The sequence below is a fragment of the Cylas formicarius genome, unplaced genomic scaffold (assembly GCF_029955315.1).
Source record: "Cylas formicarius isolate icCylForm1 unplaced genomic scaffold, icCylForm1.1 PGA_scaffold_6__28_contigs__length_40554024, whole genome shotgun sequence".
NCBI classification, from domain to species: domain Eukaryota; kingdom Metazoa; phylum Arthropoda; class Insecta; order Coleoptera; family Brentidae; genus Cylas; species Cylas formicarius.
The window spans coordinates 30,389,744-30,416,996 of record NW_026844347.1 but is presented as its reverse complement, the minus strand read 5'-3'; the positions used below and the strand labels follow the sequence as shown (position 1 = coordinate 30,416,996).

Below are 27,253 nucleotides of genomic sequence, written 5' to 3'. Positions count from 1 at the left end.
ATGGCGGAGAACGATCCCGAGATAACGTTGCATTAACTCTAAAGGAAGCCCACACTCTTATCATTATATACCGAACGAGAAGCGAAAGAGGATAAACACAATACACCTTTCCTCGCTACGGGAGAAAATCGTGATCGCCACTGGCGAGGTTGTTTTTGTGTCCATTATTAAACCGCATGCCATTGAATTTTTCTTTATTTCGTATCGATTTCATGTGTATCAAAACTCCATTTAAATTTTCTAAATACCATTTCCATTAGCGGTAATACTAGCTTGGTTTATAAACTCGCTTTTTTTTCTACCGAAGGCGGGCAACACAAACCGCCGTCATTAGTTCTTACGTGGTGCCTGTCGTGACAGAAGCTCTGACTACTAGTTTACCTGTCGGGGCAGATCCGCAGATTGATCTAATCGACAAATTACCCTAGAAAAGATGGTTGCATAATATATTTCCGTGTGTCGATTTGAATTGGTAATCGGGTTGAATATTACCTCTCAACTAAATTAACTGTTATAAAAGAGCAAAATATTGAGTGACATCATAATGGTACGTTGTTTCTTCAGGCATGCACCAAAGATAAAAAAATCAAGCTTGAACCAGTTGCTTTTCTAAAATACTTCTAAATGCATTACAAATGATACTTCTTTGATAACAAAATACCTTTAGTACGAATGATTTTGGATTGTTTTTCTACCTGGAAATTAAAGAAATTTGTTTGAATTCAGCTGTCATCGGGGCGTTACTTGTTAGATAGTCTTCTTTGGTTTTGTTACATTAGTCAATCTCAGGTGAGTCGAATAATAAAAGGATCTAATTTAAAAAGACGCCGAGGAAACTTTTATACAGTTTCCCAAAATGACAAAAGAAGGAAGTTGTAGTTGCAGAACTAAAAGAGTTTTGTAAAACAACAATACGGTTTTAAAAAAATCGATTATAAATATTAGAAAAATTCATGTTTTCCAAAATGAATGAATTTCGTGAAATTTTTGTGAACTAGCACGGGTTTGCGGAAAAGTTTTTACTAACAACAACCTAGCATGTACGAGGTGTGTTCAAAAAGTAAGTTGACTATTGTTATTTGGCTGGCTACGTACATTCGATTCTAGATATTTTCTTTTGTTATGTTGGTATGCAGTCCCTAACAAGTTTCAGCCAGTTTGCACGTTTACTTTTTTTGTGAGATAAAAGCGCTAGACATGTTTTGTGTATTTTATGCTATCAAAAAAATGGAACAAACAATTTGTGTAAAAAATGAAATACAGTGCTGCAAAACACTTGAAATGTTGACAACGGTCAATAACCGATGAAAGCGTTGAGGAAAGGAAACAAATGGCATTGAAAAATCGTCGAACCAAGTTTTGGGTATGAAACGTGTATCAGCAAAAATTTTTCCGGAACTGTTTAATTTTGAACATAATCACTGTCGAAGCAGCATCGTTCAGGCCCTGTTAAATTACTTCGATTATGATCCTGATATGCTCAAATGGTCATAACTAGTGACGAATCATGGGTATATAAACATATCAAAATCAAAGCTGTCGTCCCAATGGAAGAATCTAGAATCGCCAAGACTGAAAAAAGTACGTCAAGTTCGAACAAAGATCAAGGTTTTGCTTAATGTTTTCTTTGATTATAGCGTAGTACATCAATAAGAGTTCTTACCACAATGTCGTACAGTCAATAAAAAGTATTACCTTTAAGTTATGCCTCATTTGCAAGAAGCAATACGAAGAAAATGCCTAGAATTGTGGGGAAACAATTCATATCACGATATCACGATAATGCAGCTGCATTATCGTGATATCGTGATCGTTGCTTGTGTCTAACTTTTAACTAACCATATTCACCGGATATGACCCCCTGAGACTTTTTCCTGTATTCAACACTTAAGAAACCCATGAAAGGAAGAAGGTTTGGATCGATTGAGGAGATAAAGAAAAAATCGCTGTAAAAACTTAAGGCCATACCAGAAAGTGCTTCGAAGATTGGAAAAGTAGTTGGCACAAGTGTATTACATATGGAGGAGATTACTTTGAAAGGGACAACATTAATTTTGATGAATAAATGAATACTCACTCCTTACTTTTTGAACGCACCTGATACATAAGCACTGCCTTGGCAGTCCATTTTCCGTTAATCCTGGAATTTTCGCTAGAGCTATAGCATTTTGGTATAATCGACAACTGTTGTTCTAATCTGAGTATTACGTTTGGGAATAAATTATCGCATAGAATATAACGTAATTTAAATTAAATTAAGACAAAATTAACATAAATTCAAACAGAATATTTCCTTGAAACAGTGCCGCCTGTAATCCAGGTTAACTAGCAGGCTTTATTGCAGTTTGCTGCTAACCAACAAATTACGTCAATACCAATAAGGTCAGGTTCCAAATACTGAAATTTAGTATAACTTTAAATGCATATTTTAATATTTTTTACGCGAAAATAGGGTATATAAGAATATTTCATATTTTTTTATTATATTATGAAGCTCTCCTATTAACGATAATTTTGCTTTATACTCGGTATAGCGAAACCGACATATTGCATGAAATACGACCGCTTAAATTATTAAGAATATACTTATTTTATTCCATTTACGTTGATCAGAAATGGGTAGGTAATAAATAACGAACGCAGAAATTCCGAAAATTTTCTTCGAGGAAGCGTTCCTTATATCAGCAAGAGTTGTGCAGCAGTGAATATTTTCTTTCATTGCCTATATCTGTATACGAGAACAGGCTTTTGCTAATTGCTAAATTTATTTTGACTATAAATTCATTTTAGATTAGTTGCTTTTGTGTTGAATTCGAGATAGTTTGACCCATTTTTTTTTGTATTTCTCCTTTTTGATTGTGTGATGAGAATATTTCACATAGTTAACAAATAATTAACTACACCAAATACAAAACGTAATGAGTAACGAAATTAGTGCGTTACTGCATTCATATTTAGCTTTACTCAGGCTTACCAAATATCACGAAATATGGAGTTTTCAATGACGATTTAGACGTGACAATTATAACCAAAATTGATTTTCACAGAAATGTCTCCGCGACGTTAGGGGTTGCTGCTATTGTCCGATTTTGTTTTAAAGTCTTCTCTTTGGATTGCAACTGGATAATCGCGAGCTGTTCGACCGCGCTATATGTTCGGAAGAGCAATTTTACAACGAATCAAAAAATATGTGCATTAGTCGAAGTAATAACAGACACACATTTCCTGGTACATGTGCATTTTGTAAGGGATATCCACTAACCCAAATGGATGGAGTGGTGATTGTAGTGTGTTTCAAACCATGGTGCTTTCCAAAGATTGGCCTGCGGATTCGCGTCAATTTAAAACCGGCATGATCCTTTTGGGTTATTATATTTTTTTATTACCTACTTCATCTGTTCTTAAATTTATTCAACATTTTTATAAAGTGCTATATAACAATGCTTAATTTTTGTTCAAACGTACTCTAGACTGGCAGTAAATTTTGTAGACCCAACATAAATATTAAGGAGCAATTTCTGAAGAAAAATTAGGAATTGAACAAGATAACAATTAAATTAGAAAATGTTGAAAGGAATTGTACTTAATAATATTAAATTATTTTTTCATGATTATTGAAAGATAATTGATCTCTAGTTTCATTCCATTATGTTAACCAAAAATTGTTTCAAAACATTCCAATGAGTAAAGATTGATGTAAGGGATTACGTTCATTGTGGTATCCTAATTTCGTTGTGTTGGCTGGCAACCAACTTTACAACGCGATTGCTCTTTGTTGACTTGTCCCAATAAGGAACTTGAACATTTTTCTTTATTACATTTGTTTATGTACTGAAGTAAAGCATACCAAATATCAAAATCGAACACCCAATATTTAAGTGCAATAAACAATTCAAGTTGTGACATATACATATATACCGCGACTTTTCCATGGATATTATTTACGTTTATTTTTGGCTGGTGTTACCAGATAATAAATAAAAGCCGTCGTTTCTTGTTAACATTATGTTCAGGTGTCACTTCAGCCTTAACCGTGCAAACATTTTTAAGTCTTCCAACTTACACCCATCTTTTTGCAGTCTCCCTAGGAATGGGTTCCTCATTTACGAGTATATAAAATAAAAAACACTTTAAGTTATCAACAATAATCAATAAACGAAAAACTTTCGGACACCAACACGAAAGCGTTGTCGTTCCCTAATGGGTTCCATATGCCACCGTCCGGCTGGTGCGTAGTCTCACCAGCGAATTGACGTCACAACCGATCACAGCCAATGACAACGCGTTCCAAAGAGGATTTAAATTTTACAATTTTTAATTGCTAACTTTGTTAACTGTGGTTCTTTTAATAAGCAATATTTTGCAAATTAAAATTTTGTTCAAGTTTCCCATTAGAATTTCAAAAAGCATTTCAATTTCGTTTCCATAAATATTGTGCTCAACTTTTTGAAACTCCCCCGGGGAAATTTGTCCATCGTTTCGGGTAGTCCGCTCGTGTATGGTGGTCCTTATTGTTGCCGTAGTTGTCGGGACAAAACAAAAGAAAACGAATAGGCGCGCATCTCACGAGACGTCGATGCCGTCGACCGATAATAATCGTATAGCAGAAATTAGTGTGCGTACTCACGTCCGAGGCAAGTGTGTTTCCTGAACTGCAGGAAACCGTCGATGCAGCGGCACACGCCGTCCAAACAACTGCTGTTGGCCACCTTCAACGAGCATTGTTCCGGCACCACACAATCGTAGCCCAGGAGGGTGGCTGAAAACATGTTATTGTAAACAGGTTATGCGAAGCTTATAGAAATGACAGAGTAAATATAGGGTGTTCCTTGCCTTGAGTTTTCGTATTAATGGTCATAAAACAAACAACTTTTACGAATCCCGGTTGCTATGTACGGATCTGTAAAACGCACTCCCAACGTTATTATTCCCACTTTAGTAAACGAATTTGAGTTACGAACGAGATTCTCAAAATAATTAAATAAAAAATTAATAAACAACACCATGCCAGAAACGACAATCTAAATTTACGCTCAAATACAACCTTAAAGAGGGCTTCAAAGCCTTATATGTTTTTGAAATTTGATAATAATCGAACTAGGCGGAACTATGTAAATTAGCTGCCAGATCTAAGACAGCAATTTTGTTATCTTGAATAATAATTAATAATTGATAAAACTAAATAGTCACAACGCATTTGACGGATTATACATATAGTGCCGCTTTGAATTCTGTATATTAAATCTTAAGTCATTAACAAGCCTAGATTATACCATAAATGTGTTTCGACCTGAACCGGTTTTGATGATTTTTTACGATGATTATTTGTCCTTTATAATATTTTGACGGAAAATGTACCCCGTCGAAGTGCATCTGTAGTAATATAGATTGTCTCAAAAAATGCGCAAATGCGTGGGTTATTGTTAACTTCATAAACACATTCAATGCACCCCAACGCGCATCTGATTGATGTACTTACATTGCAGGCAGGTCGTTTGATTAATTCTAGCGAAGAACGGCTGACAGGAGCAGTGTCCCCTTTGACATATAGACCCAGCGATGTCCTCTCGGCATTCCCAATCGCTGTTGCATTCGTCCCCTAGTATGTGAGTCAAGGCGCGTTGAGCACAAAGCTGGAAGAGACCACATTCATTTATAACATGATGCAACCAATCCAATCATTTTCATTGAAAAATTTTAAAGCAACAACGCAACAAGAAATACTTCTAAAAATTCAATTTTTAATAAAACTTGACTAAGGTGATCTGAAAAGAAATTGTTAACATCGCAAAAACAGTGATGGTCAGTTTTTTTCATTCCTTTACTAATATACGCTCTTTGCTCTTTGTGAGCTCCATTATATCTTTTTCAAAAAGAGAAAGTGACTATGACTATTCCTAGTATGCGTCAACGTTTCCAGTTAAGAGCCGAGCTACTATGAACTCATCATTTTCGATTTGAAAGTGTAAAGAGGTACCCGCGTCTCATCACAAACGATTTCCGATCTGGTCTGTTTTTGATTTCCGGTCGGGTCAACAACCTCCCAACTTATCGGGTTTAACGCTCTCATTAGCTAAAATATCAACTCTCATCTAGCACCCCCACGCCAAGCAGAATATAATTGCATTGTAGGTTAATTTATCAACAATTTCGTCCAGATTTGCAGTTTTATATTATATCCATGTATCAATAATGTATGGTTTAAATCGAGAAGTAATTTTTGGACATTCGGAATAATAGGTCTTAATAATATATTATGTAAGAGTTTTGATAAACGCCATTTTTTATATTTTGCAATTCTATATAAGGAAGAGGAAGACATGGAACAAACACAAAATGAATACGAGGAGAACAACAATATAGAACTAATCCATGACATTCTAGAAAATACACTGAAGTCTTTAAAGAATAGGAAAAGCCCTGGACCAGACGAGATCACTAATGAAATGCTTAAATAAAGAGGGAAAAAACTACAGAATGAAATACTAACCTTATTTAAAAACATCATAGAAGGACAAAATATACCGAACGATTGGAAGAAGAGCACGACAATACCCATCTCCAAAAAAGGACAGAAATCGAATCCGGAAAACTATCGAGGAGTAACATTGCTTAATAGCATCATCCAAATTATACTGCGAGCAGTCACTAAAGCTATAAGTATACGAGAAGAACAACAAGGATTTCGAAGGAACAGATCCACCATTGACGCAATAATTATTTTCAAACAAATATGCGAAAAATTGTTAGAGTTAAATAAACCTGTGTATATGTGTTTTATCGATATGCCCAAGGCTTACGATAGAGTGCGTTTGAAGTATGACCTAGAAATCATGTGAACGGAAGGTTTAAACCATAGATTGATTAACTTAATACACGATATAAACACCCATTGTAGAACAAAAATCAGAGTTGGACATTCAACAACTGAAGATATAAATATAAACACAGCAATTAGACAAGGCGAGGTATATTAAATAATGAGACTGGCAAAGTAGCGTTCTGTCTGGCAGTACTGGAGGCGGTGGGTTTGGAGAGGTGGAAAAGAAACATATGATCCATATTTAGTACTCGTTGGAACTCGCTAGGTTTTCCGTAAAGTTTTTTTGTGTGAAATAGTTTTTCTGTTGTGTTCTGATAATGAGCACAGTCTCTCCGGTGGTTTAAGGTAGTTTCAAAAGGAACAAAGTGCTACGAAGCAAAAGGCAATCTTTGAGAATCCATGAAAATGTCAACTGAATCCGAGATCTTATAACAGTTGACGGTTGACAGAATAATCAGATAATCAGATTTTGACCAACGAATTGGGGGTGAGAAAAATTTGCCCAAAAATGCCCAAAGGACCCTGGGAGGGAAATATGCCTTGCCATAGATTAGAATGAAAATGGCCTCATTTTCTGGAACGTGTCATTACTGTCGATTTGTTGTTTCGATATTGCAATTCTATTAAAATTCTAAAAAATTAGTTTTATTATTTAATTTAAAGAGCTCGCATCTAACTTCTCGCATTGGCATGTAAAAAAAAATTTTTTTGGTGTTTAAAGGCAATCGGTTATTTTCGTTTTTATCAAAAGAGTTAGCACATTTGCTGCTTCTCTGCTCTTCTCAACATCATCCTTTCCTTTTATTTTGAAACTTTCCCAACCGCTTTTCTTCCTTCAAGCAAAATTGTTAATTCTAATATTCAGCTCACAACCTTTTAAGGACAATAAGTCGGAGGGCATATTATTTGGACCTCAGAAACAGGTAGACTATATCAAAAATCGTCTACAGTTAGCATTGAATAAGTTTGATATAGAGGTTAAAACTGAAGTAAGTAATTTGAGGGTATGCACTTCTATGGATTGCTTAAGAAGCTCTTTTGGAATTGTGAATAATGAGTTGCAACCTTAAATTATATCTTGCAATAGAAACTTAAATCTTTGAGATACTTTCGCCTCCACAAACTCACAATCCATTAAAAACCAGTCAGCTGTCTAAAAGCTTGGATCCTTTAGGGTGCTAAATACTACCAATACAAGAAAAAAACAGTTGCTACTTTTACCTAGACATAACACGGCATTATTTCAAAGATCTTTTTCGTATGAAGCTCCTAGATTTTTTAGACGATTTATCCTTACTTGGTTATAAAAATATTTAATTTTTAATAATGAGAACGATTTTTTATTACAATGATATTGCTTGTATAAGGACTACGAATGTTTCCTGATTGTTTACGTCGATGTCCATGACTGTTTGTTTTTTTTTTGTATCTTCTTCTTGACGTGTCATCTCCATCGGTGGAGGTTGGATATCACAGTGGCAAATCTCTCTCTGTCTTCAGCAGATCTTATGAGCTCTTCGAAGTCCATGCCAGCCCACTGACGTATATTCCTCAGCCATGACAGTTTCTTCCGACCCAGCCCCCGCTTGCCTTCGATCTTTCCCTTGACGATGAGCTGTGCGTATCGGCATTTGTCGTTTCTCAGAATGTGACCCAGGTATGTAGTCTTACGGACTTTCACAAGCTTGAATAGTTCTCGTTCAGTTCCCAGCCTGCGCAAAACTTCTTCGTTCGTGGTATGCGATGTCCATGGTATCTTAAGTATTCTGCGATATGTCCACATCTCCAAAGCTTCTAGTTTATTAATGGTTTGCGTTTTTAGTGTCCATGTTTCGACTCCGTACAAGAGAGTAGACCACACATAACATTTTGAGAGTCTTAAACGCAGCTCGAGGTTGATTCGTGAGTCGCATAGGAGCTTTCTGAGTCGTACAAAAAAGTTTCTGGATTGTTCTATTCTCGATCTTATTTTTGTGTCTGGATCTAATTTGTTATCTATCCAGCATCCCAAGTATTGAAACCTGCCCATGCGGTTATGAATTATTTTCAGTAGGACTTTTAACGCATGACTCATTAAACTAATTAGCCGAAAGTCTCCGCAGTCTTTGGGGTTTGTTTTCTTTGGCAATGGTACGAAAATTGATTCTAACCATTCTTGAGGTATTTCTTTTAGGAGTTGATTTCAGATTTGCTTCAACGGCCCCATTTAAGATGTCTTTTATAGCTTTCCACATGCTATCCACATCAGTGATAAGGGCAAGGTCCCGAGAGACATTTGCGAGGTGCTCGTTTAGTTCTTGACTTACTTTTTGTTTTATTGTGACGTCCATCAGAAGTCCCACATCTGGTTTTCCTGGAGGTTTTGGTCTTTTAATGATTTTCCATTTTGGTCTCACTCTAGCTATTACACGGCTGTGATCTGAGCCAATGTCGGCTCCCGGATAGGTTTTGACGTTAGTAACTGAGTTGTGGAATCTTTTGTTTATAATAATAAAATCGATCTGGTTTCGGACTGTCCTGGTATTCGTATGTTGTGGTGACGTCCATGTGTAAAGTCTGCGAGGGTGATGTTTGAACCAGGTATTTGTTACAGCCATGTTGTGTTGTTGGCAAAATTCAATGAGCCTTTCGCCCCTGTCATTTCTGTCGCCCAACCCAAACTCGCCAACCAAATCCGACACTCGCCCTTGACCTATCTTCGTATTAAAATCTCGCATGATGACTGTAAGATCTTGTTTCTTAGTAACTTTTATTAACTCCTCCAATTCTGTGTACCACGCCTCAAGCTCATCTGGGGACTTATCGGCTGTGGGAGCATACGTCTGTATTATATTTATGTTCATTGGTTTTCCCGAAAGCTGAATTAGCAGGTTTCTGTCAGAGACCGGTAGAAAGTTAGTAACCGCCTGACTGTATTCTTTCTCCAAAATTACTCCTACTCCATTGTGGTGTTTGGAGTCATTGTTACGGGAGTAGTAAAGTATTTTATTCATTGCCCTGGTTATTCCTGAGCCTGGCCATCTAATCTCGCTCAAGCCGAGTATTTGGATGCCCAGTCTGCCCATTTCGTGAGATGCATTTGCAAATTTTCCTGTTTCAAACAGAGTTCTCACATTTCATGTCCCTATCGTAAATTCCATCTGTAAGGTTTTCAGCGTAGCCAACCCGAGGATTCTTCGCACCCCTTGGACATTTAAGTCCTGCCGGGGACTAGGGGCCATTAAATTTTGTTGTATTGCCATTGTGATTTTCTTGGGAAAGAAACACCAGAGTGGTTTCCCGTTGCCTTCTCTGGTATAAAAGAGTAAAATTTAGAAGTTCTCTTTGGCCTATTATACTATTTTTCTTAATTTGTCAAGAATAAATTGCAAAGTTTAATGGTTCTTGGATGATCTAGCTGTTGATATATATATATATATATATATATATATATATATATATATATATATATATATATATATATATATATATATATATATATATATATATATATATATATATATATATATATATATATATATATATATATATATATATATATATATATATATATATATATATATATATAGACGATGCTGTTCTTATTACAGATTCTGAAGATAATCTCCAAAGATTACTACACTCTTTTAACACTAAAGCAAAATAATTAAACATGTTCATCAACACCGTGAAGACTAAATGCTTAGTAACATCCAAAGAACCTATAAAATGTAAGCTGGAAATCGATTCAAAAATAATAGAACCGGCAAATCACTTTAAATATATGGGTGCAGAAATAACGAGTAGCGGAAGCCTTCTCAACGAAATAAGAGAGCAAACAATGAAAGCGGTTCGAATAGCGGAATGTCTAAAAGAAATTGTATGGAAGAACAAATACTTTAACACGAAGAGCAAGTTTAAGATATATAAAACGGCTATAAGACCCATTATAATATATGCAGCAGAAAGAAGAGTAGATGCAAACAGAACTCTACAAATGATGAGAACAGTTGAAATGAAAATATTAAGAACTATACGGGGTAAAACTTGGTATGACAGAATACAGAATGAGGACACCAGACAGCAGTGCGGATACAAGACATAGGAAGGTGAGTGAGGCAAAGACGAAGATTTTGGAACAAACACATAAAAAGAATGGAATATAGCAGACTCGTCAAGAACGCAAAAATGAATAACCCAGTAGGGAAGAGATCTCAAGGAAGACCGCCAAAACGGTGGATAAAATGCTGAACCTCGTCTTCCGGGGAAGACGTGTTAGCAATGTACAGGCAGTAGCCTACTGATATGGTATCCACGTTAGAAAGAAGAAGAAGAAGAAGAAGCCATTTTTGTTGCTACAAAGAAGGCGTTGTGGCATTTTTTCTTTAGAGACTTGCTAAACAATATTTTGTTAATTATCCCGCAAAAACGTAATAACAATTTATATATGATGCAGCACGTTTGATAGATAGATAGATATGTTTGTTTTGATACTAGCGGAATGAATGATTGATAAACGAGTGAATCTACAATATAAAAAACTAACATTAAAAATAAAAAAATACATTTCATTCACTCTCGTAGAACGTATTACTCGAGAGTTTTCTAGTCAAGGAACAAAATGCGCCAAGAATATTTTCGCTAGAGAACGGACAACAAACAATAAGTATATTGGGCAATGGGAACCGATTTGTGCCACTTAACTTGGTTTATCTTTCTACTCGCAGTAACGTCTGATCGCTTGATTCCGACACGGAAGCAATATAGTGAAAACAAAATAGTCGAAAAAACCTTTTCATCGCTGAAAGCGCCAAATGCTGACGAGCGACTGCCTACCTGATGTACTTTTCAGATTCGCGATAAAGTATGAATAATTTTGCCGGTTGTTAGTTAGTTTAAACCGTTCCTCCTTATCTGCGGCAGAGCATCGATCAAATTAAAATTTTTCGTCGCGCCGATTCGTTCTACAATAGCATGAACGTTTAATTACTGAAAGCACCGAAAGCACGGTAATTTAGCACTATAAGGAAATGGAAAAGTAATTTGAACCGATCGTGTAATACAATTATTAAGCTCAACGTCGGCGTTTGATTTTCTGTTGCCGTGTAAAAAACGCGCGAAAATATTACTTCAGGCGATTCCCTCATTATGATCGATTATAGGCAATTCGATATCGATTAGAAGGCCGATAGTTTTCAACGAAATTTTGTTAACTACAGACATTATTATTTGTACTACAAGATCTAGACATTGGAAGCTGGTTTAATGCACGCACCAACGCATACCAGTATACAGGGGCATCAGCTGTTATGGAAAATCTATTAGATATATTTTTTAAGTAGAATAGGTATGTGTGTTCAAGCATAAATTTTTCCTATAAGAAAATTTAAGTTTCATGTTAGCGAAAATTGGTCGGCTTAAGGTCATTCGATCTGCCACCTTACCTACCTACCCTCCTCACACTCTTTCCCTCGACCCTCAACCCCTTCTTCTTTCACTCTCGTCCACCCTCACCTCCTCCCTCATCACTCGCGCAGCCACTCAACCCTACATTTAGTCACCATAATGACTCATCTTTTTTTTCGCGTCTACCGAGGATGGAACCCGGGATCCGTCCGTTGTTGAACGCCGTCTTTAACTCCGAGCTAACGAGGTCATTGAAACACATTAATAAATACTAAATGTAGGGTTGAGGGACTGCGCGAGCGATAATGGAGGAGATGACGGTTTTCAAGAGTGGACAGGGGTTGAGGGAGGGGATGAGGGTTAAGGCAGAGGGTGTGGTGGATCCAATGCCCTTGAACGGACTAATTTTCGCCAATACAAAGTTTAAATTTTCTTATGGGAATTTACATGTAAAATTGACAAAATTGTTGCTTGAACGCACATAGCTGTTCTACTTTTTTGAATGACCTATTCAGGGTTATTTAAGCGATATTACACGGAATATTGTGATCAAAACAAAAGGTTTTTAAAAACTTTCACTTTTCAGATAAGTGAAGGTCTATTATTGGTTGTTTTTTAAAATTTCTTTTATATTACGCAGGTTGTCCTAAAAGTGCTGAAAAGTATCAAAGTTGTATTTTTTTAAATTAAATCTCCTATAGATCATACAATTCTTGGATTCTAGGGTCAAAAAAAGTATTTCAGTAAGGTTCAAGATACCTAAACCTTCTTTAATTTTTAAATAATTCGAATTTTATTAAAATAATGCTTGAGAACTATTCCATAAGCCTCAGTATTTATTTGGCAAAATTTTTAGCAAAGAATAACAAAAAAAAACTTATTTTATATCCCAATTATAATAAACCTCCCATATATCGAATCCAATTTATTAAAAGCATTATTAAAAGCTATAATTTGATCAATTTAAACAGACCACCATATTTGTAACTCACCAAAGAATGTAAATTTTAATTACTCATCATTTGGTATTAGGATGTCCTAAGACACCATTTAGTGCTTCCTGAGATATTGTCCAAAATAGTATATTATGCAAAAAGTGCGATAAACGGCATTTGACTCACGAGTGTTTAATAAACGAGTGACTTGAAGAATTTTCGCAAAACAACACGAATACATTCACTGACATGACAGTCAGAATTGACAAACGTCAAAATTCAAGGCGAAATGTCTGAAGTGGCTCGGGTACGTGGGAAACGAAACTGACGTGGTAAAGTGACGCTTCCCGCACGCTAGATCGGTGTGTAATTTGGCATTTTACAGACGGCAGTAGAAAAAATAGTTTTACTGAATTTAGTTGCATCTGTAGGCTGGCGGTTTGGTTCCATTTTGCTATAGTGGTTTTTTCTTGAGTTTTATGTTACGAGTACCTTCACTAGTACTAGTAGTAGCTTCGATTAATCAGTTCTTGCTATAGCATAGATAATAAAATACCTTTCAAGTTAACTGGAAATTTGTAAAAAATGTTATGCATCATTGTTAGATATTCTTATTGTCCTTGTTTTTGTTTAAATTACCTAATTGTTGCAGCCTCTTAATCCAGCACCTAACAGACTTTGCATCAAAGTAAGACCAAATTAACCACAATGTAGATGCGATAAAAATTTATTGAGAAAACATTATAAGGTCGTGAATTGAGTACTGGAAAACCTCAATGAGTTAGAAAAACCTATGATTCATTATTATTATTGTTAATAAAGTGCAGAAGAGAACACTTGACACAAAGTTTCCATTGATATAATAGTTCAGACCGGGATTGTTCTTGCCAACATGCAGCACAGAGCACTTTTGTGCATTCAGCGGCATTAGCTAAGTTGAACACCACTTGGAAATAGTATTCAAGTCTCTCTGCAATACGTCCGCATGTGTTGAAGGATTTTCAAATAATTTAGTGTGATCAGCATAAGCGCTCACATGAGAATTAATGCTGGAGAGCAAATCTACGCTATACACTAAAAATAGCACTGGTCCCAGCACCGATCCCTGGGAACACCACTAGTCACGTTTTGTGGCAGTGAAAAAGTGTTACTAATTCGAACTCTGAACCACTGGTGGTTTAAAAACGCCGCTATCCACTCTAGCAGTTGACCCCCCACTCCGACATTTTCAAGTCTGAATAACAAGCGTCGATGTGGCACTTTGTCGAAACCTTTGCTGAAGTCGAGGTAAATAATATCCACCGGGTCACCTGAGTCAAGAGTAATGTGCAGTTATTCAAGCATTTCAATGTATTTGTTATGACTGATCTGCCGGGAACAAACCCATGATGCGTAGTATAATGCTAGTAGGTATAATATGGCAGTCGATCAAAAACGGTACCAGCTGATTTACTATAAGGCGTTCAAGAACTTTACATATAATACACACTAGGCTGATAAGGCGGTAATTTGAAACATCGAGCTTATCACCCTTTTTATAAATCTGTGTTACATTTGCGGATAACCACTGGGTCGGGAGTGTGGCAGAGTCCAAAGATTTTCTCAAAATAATATAAATGGGCTTTGCAAGCACAGCGGCACACGCTTTTAAGATTTTATTGGAAATTCCATCAGGTCCGGGAGCAGAATATTCTTTTAACTCAGAAAGAGTTTTTCTCAAGTCCTCTTGGTCAAAGTGAATGTCTTCTAATAAATCTGGATTTATAGGACCCTTATAGTGAGAAGGTAGGTTAGCCGGTTCATCACCAAAGATACTAGCAAGATATGAAGCAAATTCGTTTGAAATGAATTCCTGGTTATAGGATGTTCTTTAATATCATTCGATGGGTAGTCAGATTACAACATTTTTATTAGATCAGAATAAATTTTGGACACTTGTTTTTCATAACCCAGTTTTTTATAATTTAGATACTGTTTATTGCAAATTCCACTTACATCACTCAAATACTTCTTAAGTATTTGTTGACCATAAGGTTTAAGTATTATAAACCAAGCACTCAAGCACTTTTCGCACAACCTGTGTATGAATATGAAAGTGATTTTAGAAAATAACGCGCCACACTTCATTAAGTAATTACATTTGCAAAAAAGGGTCTGTTAAACAAATTTATTTAGTCATTTCGATAATAATAACATAGTTTTTAATTGTTGGGGATCTAGAGAAAAAAAAATGGACGAAAGTAAGGATTAAAGTCAATGTGGACGTTATGAATATTTCCTTGCCAAGTCACATTAATCTTTTATTCTAAATAATACGTAGACGATAAAAATCCGAACTTGAAATGAATTCGGCATATCTCATCTCTTCTCTTCATATTCCACCACTTTCTGGAAATAAATTTCACGCTCAAAAGCTTGTCAGAATAAGTTTCGAACGGGGTTCAAACAGCGAAAGACGTTTTACAGGTTAATTTAAACCTTGCCGTCTACTAGGGCGCTGAATAAACAACGGCACTTTACGCGGGGGCACTCAATTTCATTCCCCTTTTTTGATAAGGGTCCCGTTTAAAAAACAATTCGTCTAGCGACCTGCGGGATCGAGATCTAAAGAAAATTTATTATGTGTACTTTACACCCGGAACTGGAAAACCTTTTAAATAAATGACAACGGCAATCCTTTTGTCTTCTTATGTCAAAGTATAAGATAGAAGCGTAGTTTATTTTCTGAGAACGGCAAGGAATACCACAATGGCATACAGTTATAACTACGCAAATTTCGCGCCTTAATGCAATGGATAAACGAGTGTTTACATTCTGCTTACGCTCCATGGGTGAGCACAATTAATATCGCCGCGTTTAAAGGCATCGTACGTTGCCTTAATATTTTATACGGACGCTGAATCATCGAATCAGGATAACGGGTTTTGCTATATATTATTATTAATAACGCTGCCACCGCGAATAGAAAATATGGATATCGAATATTGGGTTTCCGACGCAAATACTGGAACCAGTTATCATCATGCCGATGGTTTGTAAATTCCTTGTACCGGGTGATTCGTTAGTGTGGTATCATATTTCGAGAACTAACGTTCTTAGGAAAGAAATTATAAAAAAAAAATTGTTGGAAATATTTTTAAATATCCACCCCTAGCTGGAATAATTGCAATGGTTATGAAAAATAAAAATTAAATTATTTTAAAATCTATCGTCATTTAGCCTTTCAGCGACTGTATTTTTAAAGTATTTGCGGAAAATTTTCTCGGTGTTGGGTATTTTAGCAGGTAATTCTTATATCTAAGCTAGGCAGATGTCATAAGCCTGATTCATCGGAAATGAAAGAAATTTTGATATCTGTGATGAAAAATAGAGGACAGGGTTTTTTTTCTAAATGAATTAAGACAATGAAAGACATTACAGAGAGACTTCAAAGTCCTTAAATTAAATATAATTAAAATTGGGGTTTTCTGCGATTTTGCTTAACAATATATGACACTTTCTTATAATAATGTTAGTAATTTTCGCACATGGGAAATTGTTAAAGCTTAAATTTGACCACTTAAAATTAGGTGTGACACAATACAAAGTCTAACGAAGAACAGTTGCAAAACGTTTAATTGACATTGCAGAAGACGAACTAAATCTGAGTACAGCGACACTTGACTCAAAAAGTGCCCGGATGATTTTATTTTAATGAGAATTTTATCTGCTGCTTTTAGTATTTTTTAGTTTTTTAAATTTTTATTCTAATTCAATTAATAATAACATAATTTTCTTAAAAATGGAATACGTAATTTCAGAGGGACGATGATAGATGGTCGTTGTAATACTCTGTATACTACAATTCTATTCATTTGTACAAACCTTAATTGAAAACAATTATAATTAAGAAATATGGTGCTGATTTTTCGCTTGGCATGATATTTCATTTAATATATTTTGATAAGAAGGTCAAAAGATATTAAAGTAGTTTTTTTGAGCACCTAAAAATTGTACCAAGTTTTCTGTTTCCTGTGTTCTTGGGTTGGCACTCCGAAAAAATGCGTTAATATTATCATTTTTTCTCTATCTTTTACAGTCTGTGTGTGGGTTAAAAACTGGCCACGCCTATCTCAATTATTTTCTTTCTCGTGAGTTTTGTAGTAGTCGTCTTCTCTAGATACAATGACCCGATACTTTACTATTGACGATTCTACCACCCGGTATAGAACATATTTACGCAGCTTACATATATAAATACAAATTATACTTAATGTGAAGTTTAGATCCCATGCGTAGCGAGAAGATTTCAAATACAATTGCAGTAAAATAATCTGAGGGAACTCCCATTACCTCCTAGTCTGTACATTAATTTAGCGGCACCTTTTTTTTTAATGGGCGTCAAAGCAAAATCTTACGGTTAAAAAAGCCGCCAATTCTCTACCATGTACCGAGTACCGATATCTGTCATGGTTCTTCGAGAACTAGCATTTTGACTTCATTATTTCGGATTTATGTGTCACGTTCGTAATAAACACTGGTAGGACTATAAATGGAAATGCCGCTACGTCTTCCTCGTTGTCGGTAACTCGCAGATACGGATTTGCAAGTCACTGCCGTCTTTGATGCAGTCGATAGCTAAGATACCTCCAGCCGATTTCGTAACCGGTCGTACCTTACTGAAGAAGCTTTAATCAATAATCTTCGATGTTATCGGAATGAACGTGCTAAATGGTCTACTGTCTTTGGGTGCTAATGAGAATTAAGGAGTGACTAATAAGGATTTATCTGTTTATTGGTTTGAAAGGTATATTTTCTTAGATTTGATAAAGTCTGTATCCAAATGATTCGGACTAATAAGACTGCGGATCAAATTTAAAAATCGCCCACATAGGTGTAGGTAAAGAATTAACCCACAAAAATAATTCTCCGTTATCGCCAAGAAAATGTAGAAACATGATGACAAGAAATATAAGATTCCAAGATAATTTCACTGTTTCTATGTTGAAGGTACCCACCCTAGAGAGGAGTTTGATGGAGTTGTCCTTAGATAAGTAGAAAAACGCTTAAAGCAAAGCTTAAAGAAATATTGCCTAGTAAAATATAATGCTATAATATAAAACTTAAGAGTAGGAAATAGCTCCCAGGCCTGACCTTTATTAATCTATATTAACTTGTATATTGATGTAGATTGTTGTAAATGAAACAGGATGACATTTTGACACGTAAGTTCTTTATCATCGGTTTTATCAATTAATGGTAAATGGCAATGGCAAGGTTCAATGCCAACCATGCAAGTTCAAAATTCTCAGTATTGGTTGTTGTCCTTTCTTATGTAATAACAAAGGTTTATTACTCCGAATTAAACATAGAACCAAATTATGTATACCTATAAGCAACTGGTTCTCATTCATAGCTAATCTGTTTCAAGCACTAAAATTGATTGCTCGATATCACGATTTAATAATCAGTCTTCGAGCGACCACTTCCGGACAAATTCATTTTCTTTGTTGTTCCCTGATAAAAGTATATCGTCTTTATTAAATTGGACGATAATTTTCGGAAACACAATTTCGAATAGCTGACCCGAAAATAATTCAATTATCTCGGGATCTGTTGGCGAATAATTACGGATCGATTTCGGGTGGTGATCACGACAACACGAATTTAATGGGAGTTAACGGAATCGAAAGAAGCAACGTCTACCATTTCATTGTTAGGCTTTTGCGATCATTCCTGATTGACCTACATTTACAATTTGGATTAATAACCAGTATTTATAGTTATTCTTGTTTTTAAGTTTTAACAGGCTGTCTACATAATATTCAGTATAAGTTTGTCAATTTAGTTTAAAACATTCACTAGGTCGGTACTTAGTGGCATGTTTAATAATTAGTTTTAATCAATGTTTTAACTTGGTACATTTGTTGCTGACGTTCCCTTCAAATGTTAGCGTCATAGCTTTATATTTGGAAACGTTACTTACGTTTTTGACGATTTTTTTCAATGTCAATATCAACGAATTAAATTTTGGGTTAAACACAGATTTAATGGCGCGTGGACGCTGGAAATGTTGGAAAAGTGTTTCTCTAAGGAAAGCGGAGCGGTTCAAAAGTGGTCGTGAAACAATCGAAGATCATGAACTCAATGGCAGACCATCCACATCGAAAATATTGATAAAGTAATAGAAATGTTCATCAATAATCGCAAATTAATCAGGGAGATAACGGAGGACTTGAACATTGCTTATCGACTTGTCCAAGACATTTTGGTTAATGATTTGGGTTTCCGTCGTGTAGCAGCAATGTTGCTGGTAAAAGACCTCAATTTTATTCAAAAAAGAGACCGTGTTGACGTTCCAAAAGAGATGATTTGCGATAACAACGGTGTAGTGCATCATGAATTTTTGCCAGAAGGCCAGAGAGTTGACAAATAGTATTAATTTAGACCAGAATTGTAGGCAGAAAACTATATTATTGTACGATTATTATTATTCATGTTCCTGTCAAATCGTCATTATATTTTTTCTGTTAATTTTTGTTTTGTATTATTTTGTTCAGCCGCGTATGCACCTAATTAGAAAATAGACTATGCTAGTGGAAGTAGGTGGTTAATTTGTAAATATTAAATTAGCAACGGAGGATTTGTTCCTTTTTTTTGTAATTTGTTTTGTAATCTTTTTATTTTATTATTCATCTTTCATTATGTTTTCATTATTATTTTATAATGTATTTATTATTGTGGGCTCAAAAGATTCAAATTTAAGAACTAAGGCTTCTTTCCATTTGTGCCCCACTGTTAACATCCATTGTAGCTGACACATAGATAAAATGAATAACTATGAACAAATGTATGGTATTTCCGAAAGTAACTGTGTCCTTTTGTTATTAACTTGCTTTCCCAGTATTCGCGGCAACAGAAGCGGTTTGCTATTTACAAATCTTCTGGATCCCTCCTGCCTATCAGTTAAGCTCTGAAGAAGTCGACAGGATGATTGGCGACATGTCAGTTAGTTTTATTTATTAACAATCCACGTAAAGGAATCTTGAAGATAGACTTCCAGTACTCTCTCTTTGAAAAACTAAAAACTAGCATTTTCGTTTTTTAGAGGTTTCGAACTAGTTGGAGCAGTCCTGGAATTATTATTTAGAACTGAATGCACTCCTATGCAGTTCAGTTATTACAACCGATTCCAATTTTTAAATTAAAACAAATCCATATCCAGAAATGTTCTGCATCTTTTTCAACTAAGTTATACGCAGTACTAAATAAAGTTAGTCGATTTTTCATACAATTTTGGAGACTGTTTTGTTGGGGTAATAATTAGTTAATTAGTTAGGTGATTTTGCCAATAATCCAAAATATCTGAATTTTTGGTCTACGAATACAAAATAAATGTGCCGCTGGTCAATAGAACGGAATTAATTAATCATCTTAGAGCCAACGGCAGCTTTACTTAATTTCGAACTATTTTTAGTTGGTGAATAATATCTCGTAAGCAACATGCAGGACCATATGGAAAATTATCATCCTAGGTCAACAACGAAAAGAAATACTGCTAGTAAAGGCATTTCAAACTGCCTGTCAGATATCGAATATATTTTTCACCTACCCATTGCAACTGTTTGGAAAAATCACGAAACAACACGTGCGTTATGTCACACGTATCGCTGCGTAAAATAGGCCCATCAAATGCAGCAAATCGACCGTTAAAACGCATGTCCGAAATACCGATCGAAACGCCCGTTCCGCGCTGCGTTTATATTCCCGTGACCAAATAGTCCGAAAAAACTAGTTCCCACAAATATGGGTGTTCGGTGGGTGTCTAAAGAGTCGGGTCAACGTTTCTTTAATTATTTATTACGTATTCAAAGTAGCGACGTACGTGTCCGCGTGAACTATTTTTTTTCCTCGCTTACCTGTTGAACGTCCCGCCCCCTATCGATTTTTCCACCAATTATTTTCGCACAGTGAACTCAATTTTAATCGGAATTGGCCCGGCGATGCAGCCGATATCGATTTCGTGAGGCAAATTTCATTTAGATGGAGACGGGTAGCAATGGGTATTCCTTTTTTTTGTCTTTGTTGTGATTGTTTTATATTATTTCGCTACCAATTTGGATTTTTTGAGAGTAAATTGGTTACAAGAAGGTACTTTGGGAAATCATTTTAATCGTTTATCCTGTGAACTAAGTGGTGACATATTTTGAGGGTGACAATCTTATTAATATATAACATATTAATTAATAAACATTTTTTCAAATAGTAAATTCTTGTACTGCATATGGTTGCAGTACTGCAAGTTAATAAGTAATAAAGTAAGCACCTAACACTCTTCATTTGGAGACATTGATAATTTTAAGCGAATTGGAAAGTACTGCTCAATTTCATCTACGGAAATATCTTTATTACTATGAGGAGGTTTTTTTAACCAAAGAAAAATGTTAGTCCTAAATCCTAAATAATGAACTACCAATTTTCCAGATGTCAGTAACTAGAAATTTAATGAAAATAAAAAACAAAAATTGCTACTTACACTTATACTACATAGAGGACTCAATGGTGGAATATCAACCAGTTGTTGGATGAAATTGATCATTTTTCGACAAAAAATACAAAATTTAACATATTCTTAATAATGATGATTCAATTTATAAATAAGAAATTAGTGAGCATATTGGCATTCTTCACCTACTGAGAATTAAAAAACTAAATAAAAAAAAATTTCCCTTTTCCAAGGAAAAAATTTTAGGTAGACGTACATATCTAGTATTATTTTAATTGTTTTTACCAAAATATTTTTTTAAAACGTTCAACGTTTAAAATGATGTTTTATCATCGAATAACAATAACATAAATGATTTCAACAATATATACGTAAATAATGAAATTATACAAAGAGAAGAAATATAAAGAAAAAGATAGAGATACGAAAGATACGAATACTACTCGTCTTTTTCTATTTTAAAAGCTAAATAATATTTTTATCGCGCACGCGCCGTTCCAGTTTAGATCCATTTCATTCACGTCGCGTCATCGCTCTGCCGAAACGGCAAATTTTAATCGTCGTTATGCGATGCGTCACGGGTTAATTTCACACATCATATCACCACAATCAGATCCTAATTAGCGGACGATAAATTTTTCAATGCCAACCAGACTGGCTTCCGCTAGCTTTACGCATATATCATCCAGACTTGACAATCTGGATTACCGTCATGGGGATGGAAAGGCTCGCCAACTGTTACACACTAATGAATAATTCTATTTATTGAGTCCCTTGCCCTGACCACAGTGCATTTAATCAATAGATTGCCAAACTTCCGACTGCCTCCATAAATCGACGCTAGTACGTCACAAGGGCATCGACAGTCAAGGCATGGGTAAAAGCAATGGTTTTGATATTTACTATTTTTTGGTTATAATTTTGGAAATTGTAATATTTGCGCCTCAAAGAAAGTGTTCCATTAAAAATGCAATTTCGCAAAAACAAATTTGGTAAAGGCATTCTGTGCATCATTTGCATGTGCACAACACTTTTTTTATATTTACTAATGGCGGACATCCGTTCGCTATTTGTATTGCATGTTTTTAAAGAAAAAAATGGTAACATTTCTGCAGCTTGTACACCTTTCTTGTCAGGTGCGTCGTTCTTGCAGTGCAGTCTTCATTGTGTGTTCGTTGAGCCAATTCAATTCAAGTTTTCTGTACATCTCAAAAACTAAGACGCTTACATACTTTCATATGAAGATGAAAAGAGTTCAAGAATTATCTTTTATTAACATATATCAAAACGTGCATATTCGCCTAGTAACAGCGTAAGTGTTATTAAAACGGAATATTTAAAATTTAAGTTGCGAAAGTCGTTTCCTTTGTCGATAGTAAAGCATTCACTCTATTGTGGAACTTTTGTTTTATTACAACTCGAAGCAGGCTTAAAGCCTTCAGCATGATTTTTACACTTCATTCCATATACTAGCGGACTGTGTAACCTGGCCTAACAACATCCTGGCATTTATAGTAGGTAGGTAAAGTTTTACGAAAACATTTTTTTTATCGATTTTGTTTTACATGTGAAGACGCTGTACTATACAAAGTGACCAAACCTGACTTTTAATAATTCTCTTCCCATGAAATTTCTAGCAAGTTTTAAAGTTAAGAAATTTTTAACTTCATTTTTAACTCAAATAATGGAATATGGAAGAAATAGTCGTTTACCAAATTGCTGTTTGAATATTTTGTGAGGATATTTTTTAAGGTTGAATTTCTGGATTGTACTCAGTAATTACATAACAGTGTCATAGAAAGACACAATTCAAGGCAGCTTTCGGATGTTTAAAATTGAGCAGTAAACATAAAATATGGTTTAGTTTTATAATAGTATGAAATCCAAAATATTTTCTAATGATCAATGGTGATTTATTACATTAATAGTGACTGTTGACCAAATAAAAAATGTCCAGCACCGTTAGAAAATTTCGGTAGCAAACACATTTTTGGAAAAAAATGTTTGCTTCACGTCGGTCGTCATTACTCTAGATTATTAAACCAAAACGGCCTTGACTTGGTTTTAGGTCACCGGTATATCATTTGAACTTGCAATGTAGGCTAACAGGTATTACTGTAAGGTTATAAATGCTATGACATAACGGATCACATATCCTTAATACGCCGGCTACTTGGCGAATAGTTCCTAAACTGTCACATGGGATAATTACTTAATCGCTTTTTCCGAGAAAATTTATTTACGTTCGCAAGCATATGTTACGCGAATTAAATAAGCGCTATTTAGATTTCGCTTAATTTGTCTGAACGACCGACATTCCTTCTCGTCAAAATTCATGCATAATTTAACGGAGTGTTAATATTTCGTCCCATCTTAACCCATTTTGTCCCAGTGGTGCGTTAATTGCCTATGATTTTTTTGTGACATCCAGGAAATATTTTATATTTGTATTGCCATTTTTGTTAAGTCTATAGCATGTAGATTACATCGCAGAAAACATTCATTGGAAATACTATATTGATTATGCTTTATTTTTTGAAAATATTTAATGGTGCGTGAATTGCACCACTGGTTTTATCTGTGAAACAAAACTTTGTTATTGCAACTCTAGACAAGTCAACGCATGTAGAATATATATCTAACAATTAGCGTGTTCTTTAGTATTAGTTTGTGCTTTGTGCAGTGAACGTAACAGTTCATAAAATATGGCATTTCCGAGCTATTTGACTCAAAAGGAATTAGAGGCGGCTATGGAGGAGATCGTGATGGATGAGGACAATAACAATGAAAGTCGTAAGTATTATTTGATTTTACTTATTCTTATGTATTGTAGCATTCCATTCCTTGTAAATTTATGGTAAAAATAACTTGAAAAAATATTTACAGAACATATTGACGCGGTTTATATTCCACCTAACGTGGATACCTTGACTGACGAAGAAGATATGAACGATAACATAAATCTACAAGAGTTTGGGGAACCAACTGACACAGTTGGAACGTTCGAGTTACATACACTGAATGATATAGTTGTCGTTCAACAGTTCTGTAATTCATCAATACTGAACCTGAATGGGACTCATCAGATGATGAAACCCTGGAATTCAAAAGAAGACGTATGCTTTCTGCAAACGACAGGCTTGCTTCTATTGTCAAATGGAAGAAAGGTCAGATTGAGTACACTCACACACCTATATCCGATATATTTAGATCATGTGAGGAACTAAAAAATAGGCTTTCTGGAAAAACTCCGCTTGAAATATTTTTTATGTTTTTCGATGACGAAGTGGTTGATGTGATTTTAAAATTTTCGGTAAAATATGCTCAAGACAATAATCGCTATGGATTCTCGTTGTCAAAAAATGTACTTTGAAATTTTTTAGGCATTTTATTGTTCTTGGGTTATCACTCATTGCCACATATCTGGCATTATTGGTCTACTGATGAAGACAAAGAAATTGATCTTATAAAAAAATGGACGAGCCGCAATAGATTCCAATTGATAAAGCAAAACTTGCACTTATCTGACAATAATTTGTTGGATAAAAATGATAAATTTTCAAAAGTGGTTCCTTGATGTAATAAATAAAAAAAAACTTGAGTTTGCCATATTTTCATTCAACTTATCCACAGATGAACAAATGGTAGCTTACTTTGGGCGCCATTCCTGCAAAATGTTTATAAGGGGTAAGTCAGTTCGTTTTGGCTTCAAGCTTTGGTGCCTTTGTGGATCTGATGGGTACCTATTTTATTCACTTCCATATGGTGGTGCTCAAAATGAACCTCATTCTGACCTTGGTCTTGGCGGTGACGTTGTCATGAGTCTTCTTTCTGTTGTAGATAAGCCAGTAAATCACCAATTTTTTTTATCATTCAAACTATTTGTACATTTAAAAACTAATGATTGTTTTGACACCGGTACTATCCGGGAAAATAGAACAAATAAATGTCCAATGGAAAATTGCAAATCATTTGGCAAAAACACCGCGGATCCTACTTTTCAGCATATGAATCTGAATCAAAAATTTCTATTGTTCGTTGGCAAAATTCAGTTGTAACTGTGGCAAGTAATGTAATGTAGTGTAGATCCTGTCCAAAATGTAAAACGCTATAATAGAAAAGAACGGAAAGATGTAAATATACCCCAAGCTTATGTAATTGCCCAATACAATAGATATATGGGGGTAGATTTACGTGACAGCGGAATTGCTAATTACAGGTGCCAGGTATTTGGAAAAAAAATGGTGGTGGCCTTTATTTTGTAACTCACTGGATAGTTTAGTAGTGAATGCATGGAAATTGTATAATATTGTCAATGTACAAAAGATTTCCCAGGTAGATTTTAATTCTTACATTGCTTTGCGATTTTTAAAAACTGATAAAACAATTACTCAAAGAAATCTTGCACCTGCCATAGATGAAGTGCGTTATGGTAATCAAGGTCACCTCATGATTGTTCATGCTAATAAAGCCCGAAGGAGATGTGGAATCTGCCACAGCCACACAATTTACGTTTGTAATAAGTGTAATATGTATTTATATATTTCATGCTTTGTAAAATATCACCAAAAATGAAACCGGGTGTTACCATAAAATATTATGCGTTTTTTTGTATAAAGTCACTATTTGGAAAACAATCTAATTTTAGTTGTTTTCTGTCGAATTTGAATTTTTGTTTGAATATTTATGTATAAATTATATGTTACATCTTACATCTTTTTCCCAGTGGTTCGTTTACGCACCCGTATTTTTTTGTATGTTTCGAGTTTTTTTTTTGACACATGTAATGTATTCTTAAGTGCAACAAACTAAATAATTTCAAAGCAAAAAAGTATTTTTTTATTTTTTTTATGCTTGGGATAATATGGGCTAACGATGCACATCGCGACTGAAAAAGATTTACTGCTATCGATGCTACAATTTTTGACGAGAAAGTTTAATTTTTGTCAGTAATAACATGGATTCTTTAAATAAGTTATTAACTGGTTTCGCGGAGCGGATCCAGGGAGCAGTCTGTAATACTAACAACGCATGCGCGTGAAAATTACCGCTCTGGATTAAAAGTTATGGTTGGGGTGGAAGCATATTAAATTTCGAACTAATTCAATAGAAACGGTGCCCTTATCTTTCGTTGTGAACAAATTGTAATCTTGAATTAATTATTAGTTTAAATACCTTACTTGCAGAGTAATACGTTTTATTTTACTTAAAGACAATTCAACAACAATAGTTACAGGTATAATTGTAGATAATTTTTGTATTTTTATATAAATCGGAGATTATGAGAATTGTGTTTATGTTATAGACAAAGTATGAAACGTTTTGTAGATAACATAGTTACTATATACCTAGAATGACTAGCGATTTTTGGCAATGTATGAAATTTAGATAAAATGTATTTTGCCTAGACATTTGATGGAAAACCTAGGAATGTTATAGATATATATTTTATAGATATTGGGAAAGGCGTAAAATATTAATTAAAACTAGCAGAAACTTAACAAATATTGCAAGAGTATTGCTTAAAGTCCATTTCAAATACCTTTTTTTTAATTTTTGCAAGGCAAATTTGAGTGGTATGTACTTGAACACAGCGCGTTTCCACTCCCTGCTGCAAAATACCTA

At 34.9% G+C, this 27,253-nt stretch overlaps 1 protein-coding gene across 1 annotated transcript in view; it reads right to left on the bottom strand.

Moving 5' to 3' along the window:
- Positions 1–27,253, bottom strand: part of LOC132703473 (uncharacterized) — a 61,405-nt gene that overhangs the window by 11,113 nt on the left and 23,039 nt on the right. The window contains exons 2-3 of the mRNA XM_060672745.1: positions 5,480–5,633; positions 4,628–4,759 (exon numbers count right to left, since the gene is read on the bottom strand). Coding sequence (XP_060528728.1) covers positions 4,628–4,759; positions 5,480–5,633 — 286 coding nt within the window. The remainder of the gene's footprint in view (positions 1–4,627; positions 4,760–5,479; positions 5,634–27,253) is intronic.